Here is a 19,482-nt window from a genome sequence, read left to right as displayed (position 1 = left end):
GCAACCTGGCAGTAAATGCTAAGTGTTTAATATCGTACTCCCTGAACATCAGAGATTGTCACTGAGTCACTCTGAACTGTTCTCTGAGAACAGCTGATGCAAATGAATGTCCTGGAAAATGATGTTTGAATGAAATCTAATCACTTGTAGGATAACAACTCTTCTGATTCAGACACAAACACACTCACTGTGAACTCAAATGACTGTGTAGTCTTGTGTGACTCGAGTGTCACAGCGTGCGTCACCGCGTATGTGTCATACTGGGGCACAAATAACACCTGTGCCACGTGAAACAGCTGTGTGAGCGTTCCCGTTTCTCTTTTTTTTTTTTTTTTTTTTTTTGCTTTGGTTTGATGGTGTGATGCATGCCTCCTCTTTTAAAGCTTGAATACCATTTGGAATATTTGCATTAGTGATCAAATATTGTTTTATTCTTCCTATTAGTATGCATATTTTAATCCACTTACAGGTTAATGCTTTGACTGTTGACTCATTTAGTGTCAGATAAACAGCTTATGTAGATGAATGATGATGCGTGCTCAATTAGCTAATGGCTGCTCTTTCTCTCTTTTTCCCTTTCATTCTCTCCTCTCATGCTCTATCTTTTTTTAAACCCCCATCTCTCTCTTTCTCTTCCCTCCATCTTTGTCTCCAGCTGATATCATCTCCACTGTCGAGTTCAACCACACAGGAGAGCTCCTGGCTACAGGGGACAAAGGGGGCCGAGTGGTCATCTTTCAGAGGGAACCTGAGGTACGCCAACAAACACCACTCTCACACTCAATCATACCAAAATATCATTTTTCATTCCAGCTCTGGGAGCAGTAATGAACACACGGTGTTCCCCTCAGCTGCTGTCTAAATTGATTGATAAATACTTTGGTCTCCTGCTGTGTCAGAGACTTTGCCGAGTCTGTGCCATGTTTTTTTTTTTCACAAAATGATTGTACTTGTGAGCACATTTTTCTCCCCTGTTATTCAATCTTTTCTCCTTTTCATTCCACAGAGCAAGACTGAGCCTTTCTCCCAAGGAGAGTACAATGTCTATAGTACCTTTCAGAGCCATGAGCCTGAGTTTGACTACCTTAAGAGTCTTGAGATTGAGGAGAAGATCAATAAGATCAGATGGCTGCCTCAGCAGAACGCTGCACACTTCCTCCTCTCCACCAATGGTGAGAAATGTCAAACACATATATGCATCCTGGAGAATTTAGGATAGAGTTGCTGGTTGATATTGTTGTGAAAGAGGGCTTCGTTTGAACCAGATATGTGTGGTTTTCAAGATTCCTATCTCAGAAATCTACTTTGCTTCATTAAAAGGGGGATGGGAGGTGCTTCATATTTATAGACAATCTATTTTCAAATTTTAATGGAGAAATCTGCAATTTCTTTGGCAATTAGACTCCATTGTGATGACTTTATGTACTTGAAGGGGTAGGTAGGCAAACAGCAGGAATAGGATGCCCCCTATGGAGTCTAGACCTTGGTGGTGTTGACCAGGGATGCAGGATCAGATGCAGAGTAGACTTCTGAGAAGCGAGGTATGAGGTAGCTGAGATGGAGGAGGAGACTGAGGTATGCAGGATGAGATGAGCAGGAGACCAGTGAGGATCGGGACTAGATGCTGATGAACTGAATAGAGGTGGCTGGGGTGAAGGAGGGTTGCAGCATCAACACCCAAACAACAGGTTGACTGTGAGAAGGAGAATGACAGATTAAAAAAATGACAGGTGCATGGTGATTGGTCATACGAGGTTGTGGCAGAATCTGATTAGCTGAGTACTTCTTTAGTGACGCCCTTCACCTGAATGGGAAGAAAGAAAGAATGGAGAGGTATGAAAAAGTGGTGACTAATGGATGAGTAGAAATGGTGTCCCTGCATCAGGAGTATGCTTGCTTCAGATAAGAGGCTCCATCATCAGTCTTGATCAGTTTATGTTTTAAGTTTATTGCTTAATAGCAGAGTCTATGGATTTTCCCTGAGCGCCCTGTTATTGATTTATTTGAATACTATATTATTTATGATTGAGGGTATGAAAAATGTAGGATCCACCTCAGCAGCTGGGTTGAAATGGTTGTCTTTTTCCATGTAAAATTGAAACTTTGTGTCTGTTGATGTTGATTAAACAAAATCTCGCTGATGCTCATTTCCAGTCCCCACTCTTATTCAGAGCTAACTGCTTGATTTGATGGTGGATTAGCTTTTTTTATTAAATGAAATCTTTTGTTGTCAAGTGCCTGCAAAAAATCCCCAAACAGCTCTTTTTTTGGTATGTTTCAGCTTCCCACTAAATTCCAGTTAAAATTCTTTCAGCCGTCTTTGAATGTTTTATCAAATCTAATCTGAGATCCCCAGATAGCTCCTTCACCTCAGAGAGCCTTTTGTTCATTTGTTACAATCTCACTTTATATCTGTTCTTATCTCATCACTAATGGGCTCATCTGTTTCCCAGATAAGACCATTAAGTTGTGGAAGGTGAGCGAACGAGACAAACGGCCAGAAGGATACAACCTGAAGGATGAGGAGGGACGTATCAAGGACGTTTCCACCGTCACCTCTTTACAGGTATCCGTCTCTATCATCCATCCATTCATCTATTGTTCCACCTACTGCTCTGTCGTTCTATTTTGCATACAGTAAAAAAATAATTAACAGAGTCAGCTGTGCAACATATCTGGGTCAGTGGGTACAGATGTGTTTGCATGAGCGAAAATGGGTCACTGGCACAGTGGTACGAGTTAAAGCCTGAGTGTGTGGGGGCGGAGAGAACCTCTGTTTCCAGCTGTGCACAACAGCATCTACATCAGTCAATGCATTGTTGTCTCTATTTGTGATGAATTCTTGGTAATTCGTGTGCATTGTCCCTCTCTACAAAAGGTCTGATACACGTATGTGATGTGTGCAGTGATGGTGCTCCTGTCGTGCTGCATGCAAATAAGGTCATGCATTTAAGCTGTGTATAAAAAATGTAAATCAGGCACTGACAACCAAATTGTGTTCAAATGCAAATGTCAAGATATAAAATGCAACCACGTGCACAAATCAGGAGCAGAATTGGATCTTGATCTCTCTATCACTAAGCATGTTGGGGCTCTAGCAGTAATTCATTATTGATGTCAAGGGAAGCAACACATTAATTATGTATTCATGATACAATAAAACAATTTAAATTAATCCAATGGCCAAATCCTGACAATCTTTCCTCCTGTTCAGTTCAATGGGGTGATAAACTGCTCTGTTTTAGGTGCCAGTGTTGAAGCCGATGGACCTGATGGTGGAGGTGAGCCCGCGGCGAGTCTTTGCCAACGCCCACACCTACCATGTCAACTCCATCTCCGTCAACTCCGACTATGAGACCTACATGTCAGCTGATGACCTGAGGATCAACCTCTGGCATTTGGACATCACCGACCGCAGCTTTAGTATCCTTTTTTTTCCTGTAGTGTGAAGATAGTAATTAACAAACATGCACAAAGTCAAGCACCAACACAACAGTGTGCATATAGAAGCAGGAATAGATTTATTTAAGGACTCACATAATAAATGCATACATTAACACAAAGATGTACTCCTTGATCAGTTCCTGCCCACACACAGAACAAATTCACACATTGCTTATCCCACTTTGTTTTCCATAGAAATGCACACAGACACATAGTGATGGGGGAGGGGAATATTATTCTTGAGAGTGAAAATCTAGCTTAATGAATAATTCAAATGCTGCATAAATATTTCAGCCCTGCTCTGAGTTCTAATCCAGCTCAATAGGACACAGAACAGTCACATCGCTGACCCAGACAGGATTTATGATATTACAGTTTATCTGAATATGGATTACTCTCCTCCCAACAATCCCCCCAAGATAGATTTAAATTGGTTTGCTTTATTTCTTCTGTAAATTATTTACACTGGTTTGGATAATGTATACAGCAGTGTACACGCATGTTTGTGTGTATTTAGTGTGTTGATCATGGCCCTGCACAGGTTTCTACATGAATCAAGTTGTATTTGTTATCAGAAATAGTCTGAAAAAATAAAGTTACTAAAAGGCTGTGTAAGGTTATTCGCTATGGTAGACTTCAGCAGATTCCAGGACACTTTTGTTGTTTTCCTGAGCAACACTTCCTCTTAGATATCGTGGACATCAAACCAGCCAACATGGAGGATCTGACAGAGGTGATCACAGCGGCTGAGTTTCATCCCCATCACTGTAACCTGTTTGTCTACAGCAGCAGCAAAGGCACCCTGCGTCTCTGTGACATGAGAGAAGCGGCGCTCTGTGATAAACACTCCAAACGTGAGTTACATTTCTGTAAGCTGGGATGAACACTACTGCTCCCAGACAGGTCAAATGACACATTAACAGCTTTCTGTGCTGACACCCATAAACTACAAGTCAAATGTCTGTAATTTAGTCAAAAATGTTGTGTGTATGTTTTTAGCTTTGCTAGCAAAGCATTTTTGCACATTTTTTTTGAACAGTTTTAGCATTCTCTAAAACTATCATTGCAATTTGTAAACAGATTTATGGTACAACAAAACTAGATAGTTAGGTACCCAAAACATTAAATTTACTTTTTTTAATGTAGTGTTTGTATCAAGCAGTGCCACCAAAAAAAGGTGTTTTGTTGTATCATTTTTTCCTACACTGGTCAGAATGTATCGATGCTTTTCACTATGATAGTCACAAATTATTTTATTATTAAGATGGCCATGTTGTTGTTGAAAGAAAGACTCAAAAAACAAACAAACAAACAAACAACCCTGTAGCAGAGTTGGTACCAGATAATTTGGATATTCATTAAAATAATGCAGGCAACTGAGTTCCTTTGGTTACAAAATACCTGGGCAACAAAAAGATTGCCATGTACTAATATAGTCACTTGTCAAATTATTCTAAGGGTATTTATCCATTGTTGGTGGCATTTATCTTTAAAAAGTGTGATGCTGATTGTTTTCAATGACAGTGCTGTCTGAGCACAACTTTGCAAAGCCGATGGATTGGCCAGATTCCATGTCTGTCATAAGGCAGCACCATCTTGAAAAGCTTGTCTGAAAACGTTTGTGCCCAGTCTGAGAATGGATAGACCAATCAACGCCATTTTAGAAGGCGGTACCTACAGCATGGTTTAGTTATACTACAACCCTGTAAACAATGGCGACCAGTGAAGTGATTAACTCAGATGTAGCTATAGCAGCAGTTTTATCAAAACTGGACAGTATTTCTTTATTAACCCCATAAGACCAATGTTGTTGTATACAACAAGAAGAGACATGTTATTCAAAGTTGAATAACTTTAGAACCATAAATCGTAGCCACTTGTTTTATCCTCTGACAGCCCTCCATTGTGCCTTTCTAGCCTACATAGCTCCTGCAAAACATAGCTCCAACAGAGCATTTTCTAGTGGGCCTGGAACTTGGGTGACTTTCCAGGGTCTTTAAGGATTAAATCCATACCAGTAAACAGCAGAAAACAGCAGGAGCCGATCAGAGTACCGGGAGTACCCGAGTACCGGGTACTCCCGGTACTCGGGAGTACCGATAGAATTCGGTCAGTGCCTACGAAAGTACCAAATTCGGTACCCATCCCTAATTGTGATCCACCATATTGTCTGTTTGGTTACCACAATGCATTGTGACTGGGCTATGACAATCAATGGCTGGCTGTTTTGTTGTTGCGTCATACTTTGCTGAACAGCGTATGTGCAAGCACTTAGAAACTGGAGAAGAGAGCCTGAATGACTCATGAAAGAGAGAAATAGACACAGAGAGGCTGTGATGTGTTCCTTTGTGTCTCTGCAGACAGGAACTGCTTTGAATAATGAATCAGTCCCTAAGAGTTCAAGGACATTTTTGTAAAAATGTGAAGATTTTGAAGACTTTTTCACAGAATGATTATTAATTTTCAGGTCCTCAAGAGATGGGAGAACAAGTTTGTGCAAAAAAAACATTATTAGTCATTATTATGTCATTGCTACAGCACACATACGTATTTGTAAAGCCCAGGTTGTCCTGAAAAAAAGGATGTTTAGAGCTTGACTGCACCTCAGGGTTGATGTTTTACAAGCTTTTTAAGCAAAACGTCCAAGTAAGATACAATGGTTGAAAAAATAGCATAGGGCTCAGAGGGCTAATAGAGGAGAAGAGAACCACACTGAGGCTTTTCCTGGCAGAAAATATGCTTTTGCTCTTCTCCAGGCTGGCTTCAGCATGAGTTTTATTCACCAGCTGGCTCCACTGATGGTAGCAGCTACCTGTTGAGCTCACATTATGAAGTTTACTCACCCAGGGCTGCACATGTCCACTAAGTCATATGACTTGCAGGTTTGATTGGCCCATAGTGAATATGAGAGACAGAACTTTCGTCCAATCACCTTTCAAGAAATTATTTGGAAAGGTGGGTGGATGTTCAGATGGATGTGAAATATTTCTCATGCAATAGATATAGAAACAGTGTATCTGGTGTGTCAGGTTATTCTGAGTGAGGATATCATCCAGTTTATCTCTTTTTGTTTATATTTTATATCCACTACTGAAGCTAAATATCATAGAAGACGCCTGTTTAGTTTCATTTCAAGCAGCATAAGTACAATGCAGTGTACTCTTATACTCAGAGTTAAGTGCACAGTCATTTTAAATGACTAATTTCTGACTCCTCTCAGCTTTGTCTCGCGGCATTATATGGTGTTTCTTTATGCTAATCAGGAAAAACAGCACAACAAAGACATGGCATTTTTCATTTTTAGACTGTGAGTGGGAACAATTCAGTGGTTAAGGAGCAGATTTATGAATCTCCCTAAGACTTTTCTAGGATTATCGAAAGATTTAGAAACTGTGGAAGATATTGGTGAATAAAGCCTGTTGTCTTTTTTTTGTAACTAGCTGATGTCTATTTACCACTGATGTTTATTTACTACTTTTGACATTGTTAAACCAGCAGGGTTTGACTTTTGATAAAGGCCGTTGGATTAAAAGTTTGCCTAATGGTTTAAAGTTAAATTTTATCTCATTTCAGACAGGTATTAATATAGTGTAAGGGGGAAGTCATGTTGTTTAAATAAAGAAATCTTTTTTTTTTCAGTTAAAAATTAAAAAGCATATATAACTAATGCAGAAAAAGCATATAATTTTAATACTAAGTTTTTTTTAAACTCCTGGACATATAATACTCTTATATAGAGAAGGAGAAAGCATTTTTATTCAAAGTTGAAATTTTTTATGTACAGAAAACATGTCTTGGCAGTTATTCCTCTATACAAAGCACGTGCAGTTCTCGTAAGACCTACAATACATGTCAAATCTAAACATTTAATATTGTAGTTTTATTCTCTTTCTCTGGGGGTGGGAATAATGAAAGAAAACAGTTGGCAGTAACCTGCTTAAGACTTCTTATCTGTTAGAATGGATTACAACTATTAGTTTAGTTCATTTATGTGTTGCTGTGTGGGGGTAACACATTATTTGTGTCTTCACTTTGTAGTGTTGTAGTTGTTTGTGCAGAAGTGGGTTGGTATACTCTTAATTTTATAAACACTTTATTTGATATACTCTTCATTTAGAACTGGCTATACTCTATGGAGATAAATACATACAGTAAGTGGGTATACCCCAGATACCTGTGTGTACCCTGCACTACACCACTGGCCTTAAGTATGTTAAGTATGTTTATTTACTTTAGATCATCATCCAGAATTGATTTTTAAAATAATTTTTATTTTAAATCATTTGAGGAGCATAATTTGTCATAATTTTAAATGTAACTATTGATAATGTTCCATCATTTCTATTTTTTCCTCTGTTTACTTACAGATTTAAATGGTCAGTTTCCTGTGTGTTTCACAGATCTGACAAGTATGAGTCACTTGCACAGTGAACACTTCAATCATAATTTAGTGGAACACCTCAGCACGCAGCAGGGAGTCTTTTTTTTACTGTTCAAAAATGAGAAATTCCTACATTTTACAGGATTTACTGTAGCTTTGTACATGTTTTGTTAATGAATGGTCTGCTATTTTTTAGATGGTAAAATGTTCCTGCACATCTGTAATTTTGGCCTCTAGATCTACAGCATTCTCTCTCACGTTCCCCTTCCCTCATCATCTCTTCCCTTCTCCAGTGTTTGAGGAGCCTGAGGACCCCAGCGCCCGCTCCTTCTTCTCTGAGATCATCTCCTCTGTGTCGGACGTCAAGTTCAGCCACAGCGGACGCTACCTGCTCACCAGAGACTACCTGACAGCCAAAGTCTGGGACTTAAACATGGAGAGCAAGCCCCTGGAGACTTACCAGGTGTGTGACCACACAAATGTGAGATGCTTTAGGGAGGCTTAAATACAAATTACTGAAAAATTAATATTTGTCCTCAAGCTTAGTTAATAAGATGATATTTCTTCTGGCAAGAAGCAAATTTACTCAGATTATTTATGTGTTTTAACATGAATGCACTTATCTCTCAGAGGGCGGGAATAATTGCAGAATAAATGCATGTTTCAACAACTTAAAAATATTGTAAGATGACAAATATGGATGTGTTTTTAAGTTTAAGTGCATTTACGACCATTTCAGGAGTTCTGGACCCTTCAATTTCATGTTAGCATCCCTGAAATAATTTTAGAAGGAGAAACTACCACAGTGTTTTTCTAATTAGAGAGAAATGTTGCAAATAATAAAATAAATCAAAAGAAATGCATTAATTAATCAAATTAATTAAATTAATTCAAATTATAAAGTCATTAATAAAATAAGATAAAAATGATGAAAATAAATATATTGATAAAATACATATTTTATAACAAATGCTAAAATCAATCTAAAATCTTACCTTTTTAGCCAGCAAAACACTAAATTCCAAATAATAATTCCATGTCTCATGCAAAAGGCTAACCTTGCAAAGCAGATGGATCCGCCCATTTCCATGTTTCTCACTGGCGAATCCGTCTTGCAGAGCTCCTGTCTGAACTGTTTGGGCCCGGTTAGAAAGTGACAGGACCAATCAGCGACAAGGGGCCGTACTTTCAGGCTCGGTGGAGTCGTTTTGAAGCAAGCAGCAACAAGAAAGAAGCCAGTGCAGTTATGGTGGAAGACATTAGTGTAGATGCTGCTAAAGCGACAGTTTTATCAGAACTTGACAACACTTCTTCGTTAAAAGAAGAACAAAGAACCGCAGTGAGCAGTGAGTTTTCTGTTCAAAAATGACAAAAGTCATGCACTGACATGTCTATAGTCACCATGGTTTGCGTTATGCTGTTCTATGTGGAGTTTATTCCTCGGTGGTGGCGCATGCACACCTCGGTAGCGGCTATGACGTCACGTGTTTTGTTGCTCTGTTTGGCCCCTAAAGATGTAACAGACAGAATGTTCATCCAGTCACCCTCCAAGTTTTTTTTCAAAGGCCTGCCCTTTCCCAAACGCTGTCTATCAGTGGTTTTCCAGATAGATGTGTAAAACAAATCCATCTGGCGTGTCAGGTTAGCAAAAGGCTGTTCTTTTGGTAAGGTTTTATTTATTCTTAGGCCCTTTTCTTTAAAAGACATGTCTTTAAAGGTATGGGAAAACAACTCGTAAAATTTCCTGTTGTAATAAAAATAGTTCACTGAGCAGAGTGACAATCATGAGCTAGCTTTGGCTGTGGTAGTTGGAAAGTATTTCCCGTTTTTTAATGAAATGAGAGGTTTACAGAAGGATTGAACACTTTCAGAGGATCTCTTCATGTCACATTTTCTTTAGGCGCTGAGCACCCTAAAGGTCTGATCCTAAAATTACCCCTGCTCCTGACACATCACAATTGTACCGCCATAAACATGTGGGCAGTGGAATTATTTTCCCAGTTTATTAGCTGTTTCAATTTTGCCTCAACAGCGGACTTAAAACATTCAATAATTAGTCAAACTTCATTATCTCAACATTCTCATCTGCTCCTCATACCTGCGTTACAAGTTGCTAATAGAATTATATTGATAATATAAGCAATAGTTTTATGAGGAAAATGTTTCATTATTAAGTATTTGTAAACAGAAGAGAGTTATCAGTATTTATTTAACAAGTGATCGATGCTGATGGCCTGAAGTTTCAGATTTCTTTGTAGGTGTCTTACTGTTCTTTAGAGAAAATGAAACCAGTTAAATGATAAGAAAGTCAATAACAAGATGTGTTTGAAGCATAGACTGTAGAAAGAATTGGACAAACCCTGTGTGACGTCAGTCGTCTGCTTACAACAGGCGGACTCAAACGGCTCTTGAAGCCAATCCGTGGAGTCTTATATTGAAATTGCGGTCCCAGCCGAACTTTGGATCAACCTAACGGCTCGCCCACTAAGCGCGACTTCCTGTCAGCCTGCTAGCTAGCATTCTGGTTGACAGAAACGTAGCCTTTGCCTGCCGAGCTATCTGTCAATCAAATGAGACGCGCCAATCAGCTTTCATCCTAAATATAATCCAAACGATCATGGTACAAAAATATTTACCCCCCCGTACAGTGGGAGCACAATAAGACTAGCTAATGAGACACGTTTGGTGTTTTGAACCAGGCTGTAAACCAGTTGATTTTGTGTGTCAGAACCGGCTGTTTAACATGTGTGTAGACGGAACTTCTGGTGTTCCTGCAGCCAGCCTCAAGTGGACACTCGCGGTATAGCAATTTTTTGCACTTCCGCATTGGCTTCATTTTCTAGGACCGAAGATTGCTGCTTGGTTTGAAGTAGCAGCTGGATCTCACCTGGGTCTTCCAGACATCTGAGCTCAGTCATGGCCTCAAAATTGAATTAAGGGTCAGTGTTATTTATGCAAATAGTGTGAAGAGCTGCCAGAATATTCCTGTCTGAGAGGCTGCTGTGTGTTACCTAACGGCTCTGTGGTTTGCTGATTCTGTGGCCTCCCATTCAGACCATCGAAAAGACTTTGTTTTGTTCAGGAATTGGTACAAACTCCAGGAAGACAGCTTTTGTCATTAATGTGGAAAACATTACTTCATTTTGCGAACTACTACACAAATCATTCCTTTTAAAAATTCAATTATACTTTATTTTCAAGGTTAGTCCCATTGAGATCTCCTTTCCAAGGGAGACCTGGCCAAGAATGGCAGCAATACACAGTTTCAAAAATCAAACACACTCAGACTCATTTCACAATAAATAATAGTACAGTGTTCCTCCCTCCAATGGACTTTAAACAACTGTCCTTGTAGTGAGGACGTGCTTAGTTGTGTTTTTTTCTTTTAGTCTTTCATCCATCATCTTCTCTGAATTAATTGCGACATAGTTCATATGTTAGTTTTTTGGAGATTTACTCTTCATCATAGTCCAGTGAAAGTCGGATTACTGAGTAAAGCAACATCTACAAATCCAAACACTGAAAGAACTGTTTAAATAGAAGGGACTTTACTGAAAAAAGGTGTTGTCATCCTGGGAATATTTATTATTTGAAACTCATGGGAAGAAGGTTGTCTTTCAGAATCACAGTACTTACGGATATTACATTTTTCCCAAACCTTTTAAAAATAATTGGATTGATTGGGTGCCAGAAAGCGCTCTACTTCTGATCTGTGCTGTGTCACCAGAAAAACAGTCCAGATGTGGCCTCTGTAAAGTTTTTAACTTTGAACTATGATCTGTAGATAGACCTCAGCAGATTAAAACATCCGTGAGACAGCCAGTAACTTACAGTGCCGATTATCTGGGAGGGAGATTAGTCAGGCTTGGTATGTTATTCAAACTGTATATGTACAAAACAAAGTACTTAGCTCATGAAAAGAGAATCTTTTCTATTTTTGTGTGCACTCTGCTGTGTGTTTTCCTCTTCTGACACTTGTAAATGTTTACAGTAGGCCACACAAGCTTCTGTTTATGCTGTTAAGTACAGTGGAAGTGTATATAAACTCCTTTTTCAGTGTGTGTTTAGTATTCCTGCTGCGGGCGTGTGGGTGAACATGTGTGTGTATCTGCTTGACGTGTGAAGGCCCATGAGGCAGCCAGCAGTGGGAGGCTGAGAAGACGCACCGCAGCTATTTATAGGCCGCCGAACCTCCACTCGTAAAGGGAAGGAGGGAAGGAGGGATACCTTACACAGCGCCCGACACCTAGATCTGCAATGCAGCACGGGGAAGGGAGGAAAAGGGGAGATGGAGGGGGAGAGGGGTGAGAGGAGAGGAGGGGAGAGTTTGTAAATGAGAGGATGACAGAGAGATTGAATGGAGTAATCCAAGGGGAGAAAAGGGATGTCAGAGCTTAGAGGCTCTGATTTTGGTAAATTTACTGAAGCTTACCGTGTGAATGAGAAAAATAAGATTAATGAGACATGCTTCTGTAAGTTAGAGAGGATGCAGTGAAGGAAAGAAAGAATTTACAGTACATTCAGCTTCAGCTGACGCTGTATCATCCCCTCCTGCATCCCCTGGAGCAAAGAGACGCACTAGGGAGAGCCGAAATGTCACCAAGGTTTGATGTACAACCATGAGCTGACCTCAGCTTGACCGTTTATTGATCACCGGCGACTGTTGACTGCTGACTTTATGCAGAATGTGAAGGCTGTGGGCTTAATGCAGAGCACGACGGCCAGAGGAAAGTGTGGATTTCAAACCCTTGCATCACCGAGCCAACACAGTGCTGACACAGGCAGGTCGGATGAAAGCACAGGGGAAAAGAGTTATTAGTCAGGGAAAATGTGTGTGTGTGTTCACATGTGTGTCTCTATTATCACGCCCTCGCTGGGTTGGATGTTAATGGATTTTATTGATATGGAAAAGGAGTTTGGATTAAAATGGACTCCTGGCCCTCGTATTGTGCAGGGCCAGACATGAAGTCTTATTAGATCTGCCTTCAGGGAGGTTTGTGTTACAGCTTACCCACATTGAATGTGTTGTGTCTGTTCTGAGCTTTGTTTGTGAGAGAGTGTGTGTTTAGTTCTCTGTTAGAATCAAAACCTAAAGGTGTGTGCTGTACCTGTTTTTTCATCTTATCTTTATGTTTGTGCTCCTGCAGGTCCATGATTACCTCCGCAGCAAGTTGTGTTCCCTGTACGAGAACGACTGCATCTTTGACAAATTTGAGTGTGCCTGGAACGGCTCCGACAGGTACCTGAAGTTTATCTGTCTTTGTGATTTATATTTATGTATTCCTTTGACAACTATGATGTTATTAAATTTATTGTTAAATTTTGATATATATATATTTTGATATAATTTATATATATAACTATGATATTTCATGTGGTGGTTTATAGGAATATAAACTAAAAAAACAAAGTTACTTTTATGTGCACATTTTCTGAATCTTCCATTCAAAATCTTAGAACAATGTTCATATTATTCTGGATTATTCAAGTCATTTCTTCTTTTTTTTAATGCAATAAATCTGAATGTAACAAAGCTTATTTCTCATATGTTCCGAAGAACAATGTTGAGTTCCTAAATAAAAATTAAACTGAGATTATTATATTTGGACAGCCAAACATGACAAACATTACAGCAGCTTGAAACTGCACATCCCTCTAAACTCTTGGTGTTATTTTTGACAGGTTGTTTGAATTCAATAAGCTCAACATTTCTGTATTCAAAACTAGATGTTCCAGCTCAGACTTCCAGCAAAAATAAGATCTGTTGCCTTAAAAAATGACTCTGAAAGAGCAAATCCTGCCTCCGTAACTTCAAGGCTGGACTATAGTAACTCTTTGGATGCTGGCTTAAACTTGTCCTTGCGTCGTCCTCAGCTGCCTGTCTCCTCCCTGAAAAAGAAGCATGGAAATATAACTCCTGTCCCAGCCTCCCCTCACTGGCTTCCTGTGAAATTTAGTATTGGTTTTAAGATTTTATTGATTGTTTTAAATGGACTAGCACCAGCGTATGTTGTTGACCTCCTGCGCTACCACACCCTAGCTCGACCACTCAGGTCAGCTAACCAGCTGCCCTCTGAGGTCCTAAGATCAAAACTCAAAACCTGAAGGATTGAGCCTTTACGATGGCTGCTTCTCAGTTATAGAAGAATCTTACCATCCTTCTTAGATCTACCCAGACTGTTGACATTTTAAAGTCACTGCTGAAAAACCATCTCTTTTTGTTGGCCCTTACCTTGATTAATCCTGTCTCTTCCCATTATTGATCATTCATATTGACCAGCTAGTCTTTTATGACTACAGTTTAGGGTTCTTTGATCGTAATTGTTCTTAAACTATCTTATCTCATACAGCATTTAATAACTTTTGTGTTTTATTGTATTTACATCATCTTAAAAGTATTTACCCGCTTGTATGTATTACTCCTTTGTTGATTTTATAAATCAGTCATGGCCAATATTATTTGTCTTTTTTGTGAAACAGATTTCTACTAAGTTAAGTCAATTTTATAAAAATGTGTAATGTAAAATAATACAATACAATACAATACAATAGCTTTGATGTTAATGAAATGACATAGTAATGGAATGACTTTGATGTGTAACTTTTGATGAAATGAGTGACTGTATAAATATTCACCCCTTTAAGTCAGTATTTCAGTATTTAGTAGATGCACCTTTGGTTTCTAACCACAGCACTGAGTCTGTGTGGATACCACAATCAGGCTGCACATCTGGACACTGCAATTTTACTTCATTCTTCTTCTTAAAACTGCTCAAGCTCCGTCAGGCTGCATGATTATTTGGGCATGAACAGACCTTTTCAAGTTCAGCCTCAAATTATCTATTGGATTGAGGTCTTGGCTTTGACTTGGCCACTCCAGAACATTCACCTTGTTGTCTTCAAACCATTTCTGTTTAAATTTCACTATATGCTCTGGGTCATTGTCCTCCAGGATTTTCCTTTATTTTACCTCATTCTTTTAACCCTCTACCTTTACAAGCCTTCCAGTGAGGCTGCTGAGAAGCATCCCCACAGCATGATACTGCCACCACTGTGCCTCACAGTGGAGATGGTGCCTGTAGTGATGTGCAGTTTTTAGTGTCTGCCAATCATAGCGTCTTTTCTGATGGCCAAAAACCACAATTTTGAGTTAACTATATGAGTTTTCTTCAAAGGTGGCTTTCTCTTTGCCACTCTCCCATAAAGCTTTTACTGGCGAAGAACCTGGGCAACAGTTGTTGTATGCAGTCTTTTTCATCCTAGCTGGTGAAGCTTGTAACTCCTTCAGAGTAGTAATAGGTGTCTTGATGGCCTCTCTCACTATTCTCCTTGCATGGTCACTCAGTTTGTGAGGACGGCCTGATCTAGGTGGATTTACCCATGTGCCAAAATCCTTTCATTTCTTGATGATAGATTAAACTGAACTCCGGGGGATGCTCAGTGCCTTAGAGATGTTTTTGTACCCATCCCCTGAGTTATACTTTTCAATAACCTTTTCCCTGAATTGCTTAGAGTGTTCTTTTGTCTTCATAGTGTAATGGTATCCAGTAATACTGGTTAACCAGTGACTGGACCTTCCAGTAACAGGTGTCTTTATACTACAATCACTTGAGGTGCATTCACAGCACTCAGATGATCCCCATTTCACTAATTGTGAGGTTACTGGCACCAGTTGGCTGGACCTCTGTTGATTTAGGTCAGTCACGTTAAAGGGGGTGAATGTTTATGCAGTCACTTATTTAACATATTTTTATTTAATGAACATTACTTTGTAGAAATCTGTTTCCACTTTGACATTAAGGGGGTTTTTGTTAAAAAAGCCAAATGATATTGACCATGATTGATTCATAAAATCAATGAAAGGGTAAAACTTCCAAGGGAGGCAAGGTTACACTGGCTCATGTTTCTCTTTGATTTAGAGTTTTAGTTTATTTAGAGAAGGGGAAAGAAAGAAGCTCATATATCCATATGAGCTTCTTTCTTTGTGTGCATTTACACAGCAGTGGAGAGTCAGGACACAAAAACTACCAATTTTGTCTCTCACTGTCCAAACTTTAAAGAAACATGCTCTTGAAAGCCATCTTACCTTTACTTTAAACAGACCAGCTGAAATAAAGGCTTCAGACTCTAGTGACTGGACCTTTTTCTCCCCTTCTTCTTTCAGTGTCATTATGACTGGAGCCTACAACAACTTCTTCCGCATGTTCGACCGGAACACCAAACGCGACGTGACCCTAGAGGCTTCGAGAGAGAGCAGCAAACCCCGAGCCGTCCTGAAGCCAAGGAGGGTCTGTGCGGCTGGAGGAAAGCGCCGGAAGGACGACATCAGCGTGGACAGCCTGGACTTCACCAAGAAAATCCTTCATACGGCGTGGCACCCCAATGAGAACATCATCGCCATCGCCGCCACCAACAACCTGTACATTTTCCAGGACAAACTCAACTCTGAGATGCATTAACAAAAGGATGTCAGCGTCAGATACTGACGAGTTTACACCTGAAAACACAACTATGCCAGAATGTACACATTTACAAACACCCCCCACAGGAATATGCCTAATACACTCACACATGCTCTTTCACTCACTCCCTCCCCAGCCTGCCAGAACTGAAAGGACCTAAAGTGGGCTAGAAAGGGAACAGGCTGGATTACACAATGGATTATGGATTGCAACTGTGGATTTGCTGATTGTGGACTCTGGATTGTGCTTGATGGTGTTTTGATTGCTACAACTCAGCTTCTGAGGTGGATTTACCCCCAAACACCTCAGACTGGAGGGACGTTTACATGTTTGTCTTATTTTTGTTTGATTCTTTAGGCTCTTTTGCTTTCTCCACCTCTTCCTCCTCCTCCACTTTTTTCTGTATTTGTGTGCTTGAGCAAAGCCTATTCTTATACCCTGCCCACTGTTTTGTGTAACAAAAACTCTTCACGGTTGTCTACCAGCTGCATTGATGATAAATGGGGCATTTACATAACTTCCTGTCTGTTTGATTTCAGATCAGCCATTCCCAGTGTTTGTTTCTTTGTAACGTTTTTTTTTAGTGATGTTAAAGATGGTACTTTTGATGACAATAAGAATTTAAATTGAAATGTGTGATGTGAAAGGATGAACTCGGGACACCCCTTCCTTCAAACTAGCGCACCCAGACATCTGAGCTGGACTGGACCGTGTTCAGTGAGCTAAAACATCCATCGCCCTGCAGAATGAAGCAGAATTTAAAAGATGAATTCACCACAGCCTAATATGAGGACACACTCATATCTGTTCCTCACAATGTTTCAGTTGTTTATGTCTCCTCTGCTGAAACGTCTCTGATGTGGATTCTGCTTCTGGTCCAGAGCTGCGTCGTGTGCTACTCCACCATTAAACACAATTCAAATTCAGCAAAAAAAAAAGAAGAAAATGACTAAAAAATTAACTAAATCAATCAACAATCAAGCAAAAAGATGCTGCATGTAAAACCAGTTTAGCCTAGGTGTTTATAAATTGACTGACTTGGCTGCCTTCTTAACCATTTAGACCCAGCTGTACAAAGGCTTCTGGGGCCCTTGGGGGCCCCATGCAGCACGAGTTACTATAGATGACCGAGCTCTATTACCTTTTTTTGTGTCTTCGGGCACTGAAGCATGTTTACCAGTGTTCGGTTCATACACGTACATGTACTTTTTGAATGAAGCCGTCCAAGAATCAGTTTCTACTCGACTGAATTTGAGACAAAGAGGATTGAGGAATGTTTTCATTTATGTTGATCTCCAAAAGAAAAAAGGGCCTAAATGGTGTCTGTAAATATTAACTCTGTTTTGACATGTTTTAGGTTTAGTTTTTTTAAAATTCCACACAAACTTGATCATGTGTATCGCTGTTTGCCTCCAAAGCTGCAGCAGAGAGATGCTACTTTAATCTCTTCAGCCTTCCTCACTGATTACTTTTCTGATGTGCAGAAGTTTTTATTTTTAGAAAACAGCCTATTCTTTTATTATCCTTTCATTTATGACATCTGTCAACCACATCCCGACCAAACTAATGATGAGTCACTTATTTTTGTGTTAATGTATGTTGATGACAGCATTGTCATATAGACAGTTATACTGTTAATGTTTTTTTCTGAATAAAGATTTCAACGAAATTGCATCCAATGATATTGCATGTGTTATTTTTATTGCTTTATTTGCCCCTTCCTGATTTCTTTTTTTTTTTTTTTTTGCATATTTGTCATACATACATGTTTCGGATCAAACAAATTTTAATAGTAGACAAAGATAACCAGAATAAACACAAATTCAGCTTTTAAATGATAGTTTCTTATTTAGGGAAAAAAGCCATCCAAACCTATCTGGCCCTATGTGAAAGAATAATTGCCCCCTTAACCTATTAACTGGTTGTGCCAACCTCGTCAGAAACAACTGAAAGCATTTGGGGTCTTCTACATCACTGTGGAGGAATTTTGGCCCACCCCTCTTTGCAGAATTGTTGTAATTCAGACACATTGGAGGCTGTTCTAGCATGAAGGGCCTGTTTAGGGCCATGTCACAGCATCTCAATCAGATGTAAGTCCAGACTTTGACTAGGCCACTCCATAACATTCATCTCTGCTACTCAGATGTGGACTTGCTGGTGTGTTTTGGACCATTGTCCTGCTGCTTAACCCAATTGCACTTGAGGACATTCTCCTTCAGGATTTTCTGGTAGAGAGCAAAATTCATAGTTTCATCAATTATGGAAAGTCGTCCTGGTCCTGAAGCAGCAAAGCAGCCCTAGACATCACACTGCTACACCATGTTTGACTGTTGGCATGATCAGTTTATGAAGTGCTGTGTTTTTTTTTATTCAAGATGTAACAGGCTGCACACCTTCCAAAAAGTGTAACTTTTGTCTCGTCAGTTTACAGAATATTTAACAAAAGTCTTGGGGTCATCAGGATGTTTTTGGCAAATGTGAGATGAGTCATCGTGTTCTTTTTTGTCAGCAGTGGTTTTGGCCTTGGAACTCTCCCATGGATGCCATTTTTGCCCAGTGTCTTTCTTATTGTAGACTCATGAACACTGACCCTAACTGAGGCCATTGAGGCCTGCAGCTCTTTAGATGCTGTTCTAGGTACTTTCGTCACCTCCTTGATAAGTCATTCATGCACTCTTGGAGTAATTTTGGTGGGTGGGCCACTCCTGGGAAGTTTCACTTCTGTTCAAAGTTTTCTCAATTTGTGGATAATGGCGCTCAGATATTGCTCTGCAACCCTTCCCAGACTGATAGATGTCCATGACTTTGTTTCTCATCTGTTCTTAAATTCCTTAAGATTGTGGCTTTCATATCATGGCAGGTTTGGATGGCTTTTTCCTTTAATAAAATAAATCATCAAACAAAAACTGCATTTTGTTTTTATTCGGGTTATCTTTGTCTACTATTAAAATTTGTTTGATGATCTGAAAGTTTGAAAAATCTACAAGAAATAAACCAGGAAGGGAGCAAATAATTTTTCTCAGCACTGCACAGTATCATGAGTCTGAAAGTAATTGCCAGAGCTATAATGGAGATGTACACTCTTTAGAGCTCTTATTTTAATGAGCCAGTGGGGGCTGATCATAGAAGTCTGTGCAGTCAGGGAAATCATGAAAGCTAAGGCTCCACCTAGTGGCAACATAGCCTTATCGCAGA

The 19,482-nt window shown here is 39.6% G+C and overlaps 1 protein-coding gene across 4 annotated transcripts in view; it reads left to right on the top strand.

The window, feature by feature from the left end:
* Nucleotides 1–17,955, top strand: part of LOC121515862 (serine/threonine-protein phosphatase 2A 55 kDa regulatory subunit B gamma isoform) — a 40,404-nt gene extending 22,449 nt beyond the window's left edge. For all 4 annotated transcript variants that reach the window (XM_041796793.1, XM_041796794.1, XM_041796795.1 and 1 more), the window contains 8 exons: nucleotides 656–753; nucleotides 1,007–1,172; nucleotides 2,454–2,566; nucleotides 3,246–3,423; nucleotides 4,134–4,298; nucleotides 8,119–8,288; nucleotides 12,973–13,064; nucleotides 15,990–17,955. In XM_041796793.1, the coding sequence (XP_041652727.1) occupies nucleotides 656–753; nucleotides 1,007–1,172; nucleotides 2,454–2,566; nucleotides 3,246–3,423; nucleotides 4,134–4,298; nucleotides 8,119–8,288; nucleotides 12,973–13,064; nucleotides 15,990–16,284 (1,277 nt within the window). In that variant the 3' untranslated portion in view covers nucleotides 16,285–17,955. The remainder of the gene's footprint in view (nucleotides 1–655; nucleotides 754–1,006; nucleotides 1,173–2,453; nucleotides 2,567–3,245; nucleotides 3,424–4,133; nucleotides 4,299–8,118; nucleotides 8,289–12,972; nucleotides 13,065–15,989) is intronic.
* Nucleotides 17,956–19,482: the final 1,527 nt, after the last annotated feature.

Source organism: Cheilinus undulatus, linkage group 10 (genome assembly GCF_018320785.1).
Source record: "Cheilinus undulatus linkage group 10, ASM1832078v1, whole genome shotgun sequence".
Classification (NCBI taxonomy): domain Eukaryota; kingdom Metazoa; phylum Chordata; class Actinopteri; order Labriformes; family Labridae; genus Cheilinus; species Cheilinus undulatus.
Note: the sequence above shows the minus strand (reverse complement) of the source record. Positions and strands in the feature narration are given on the sequence as shown.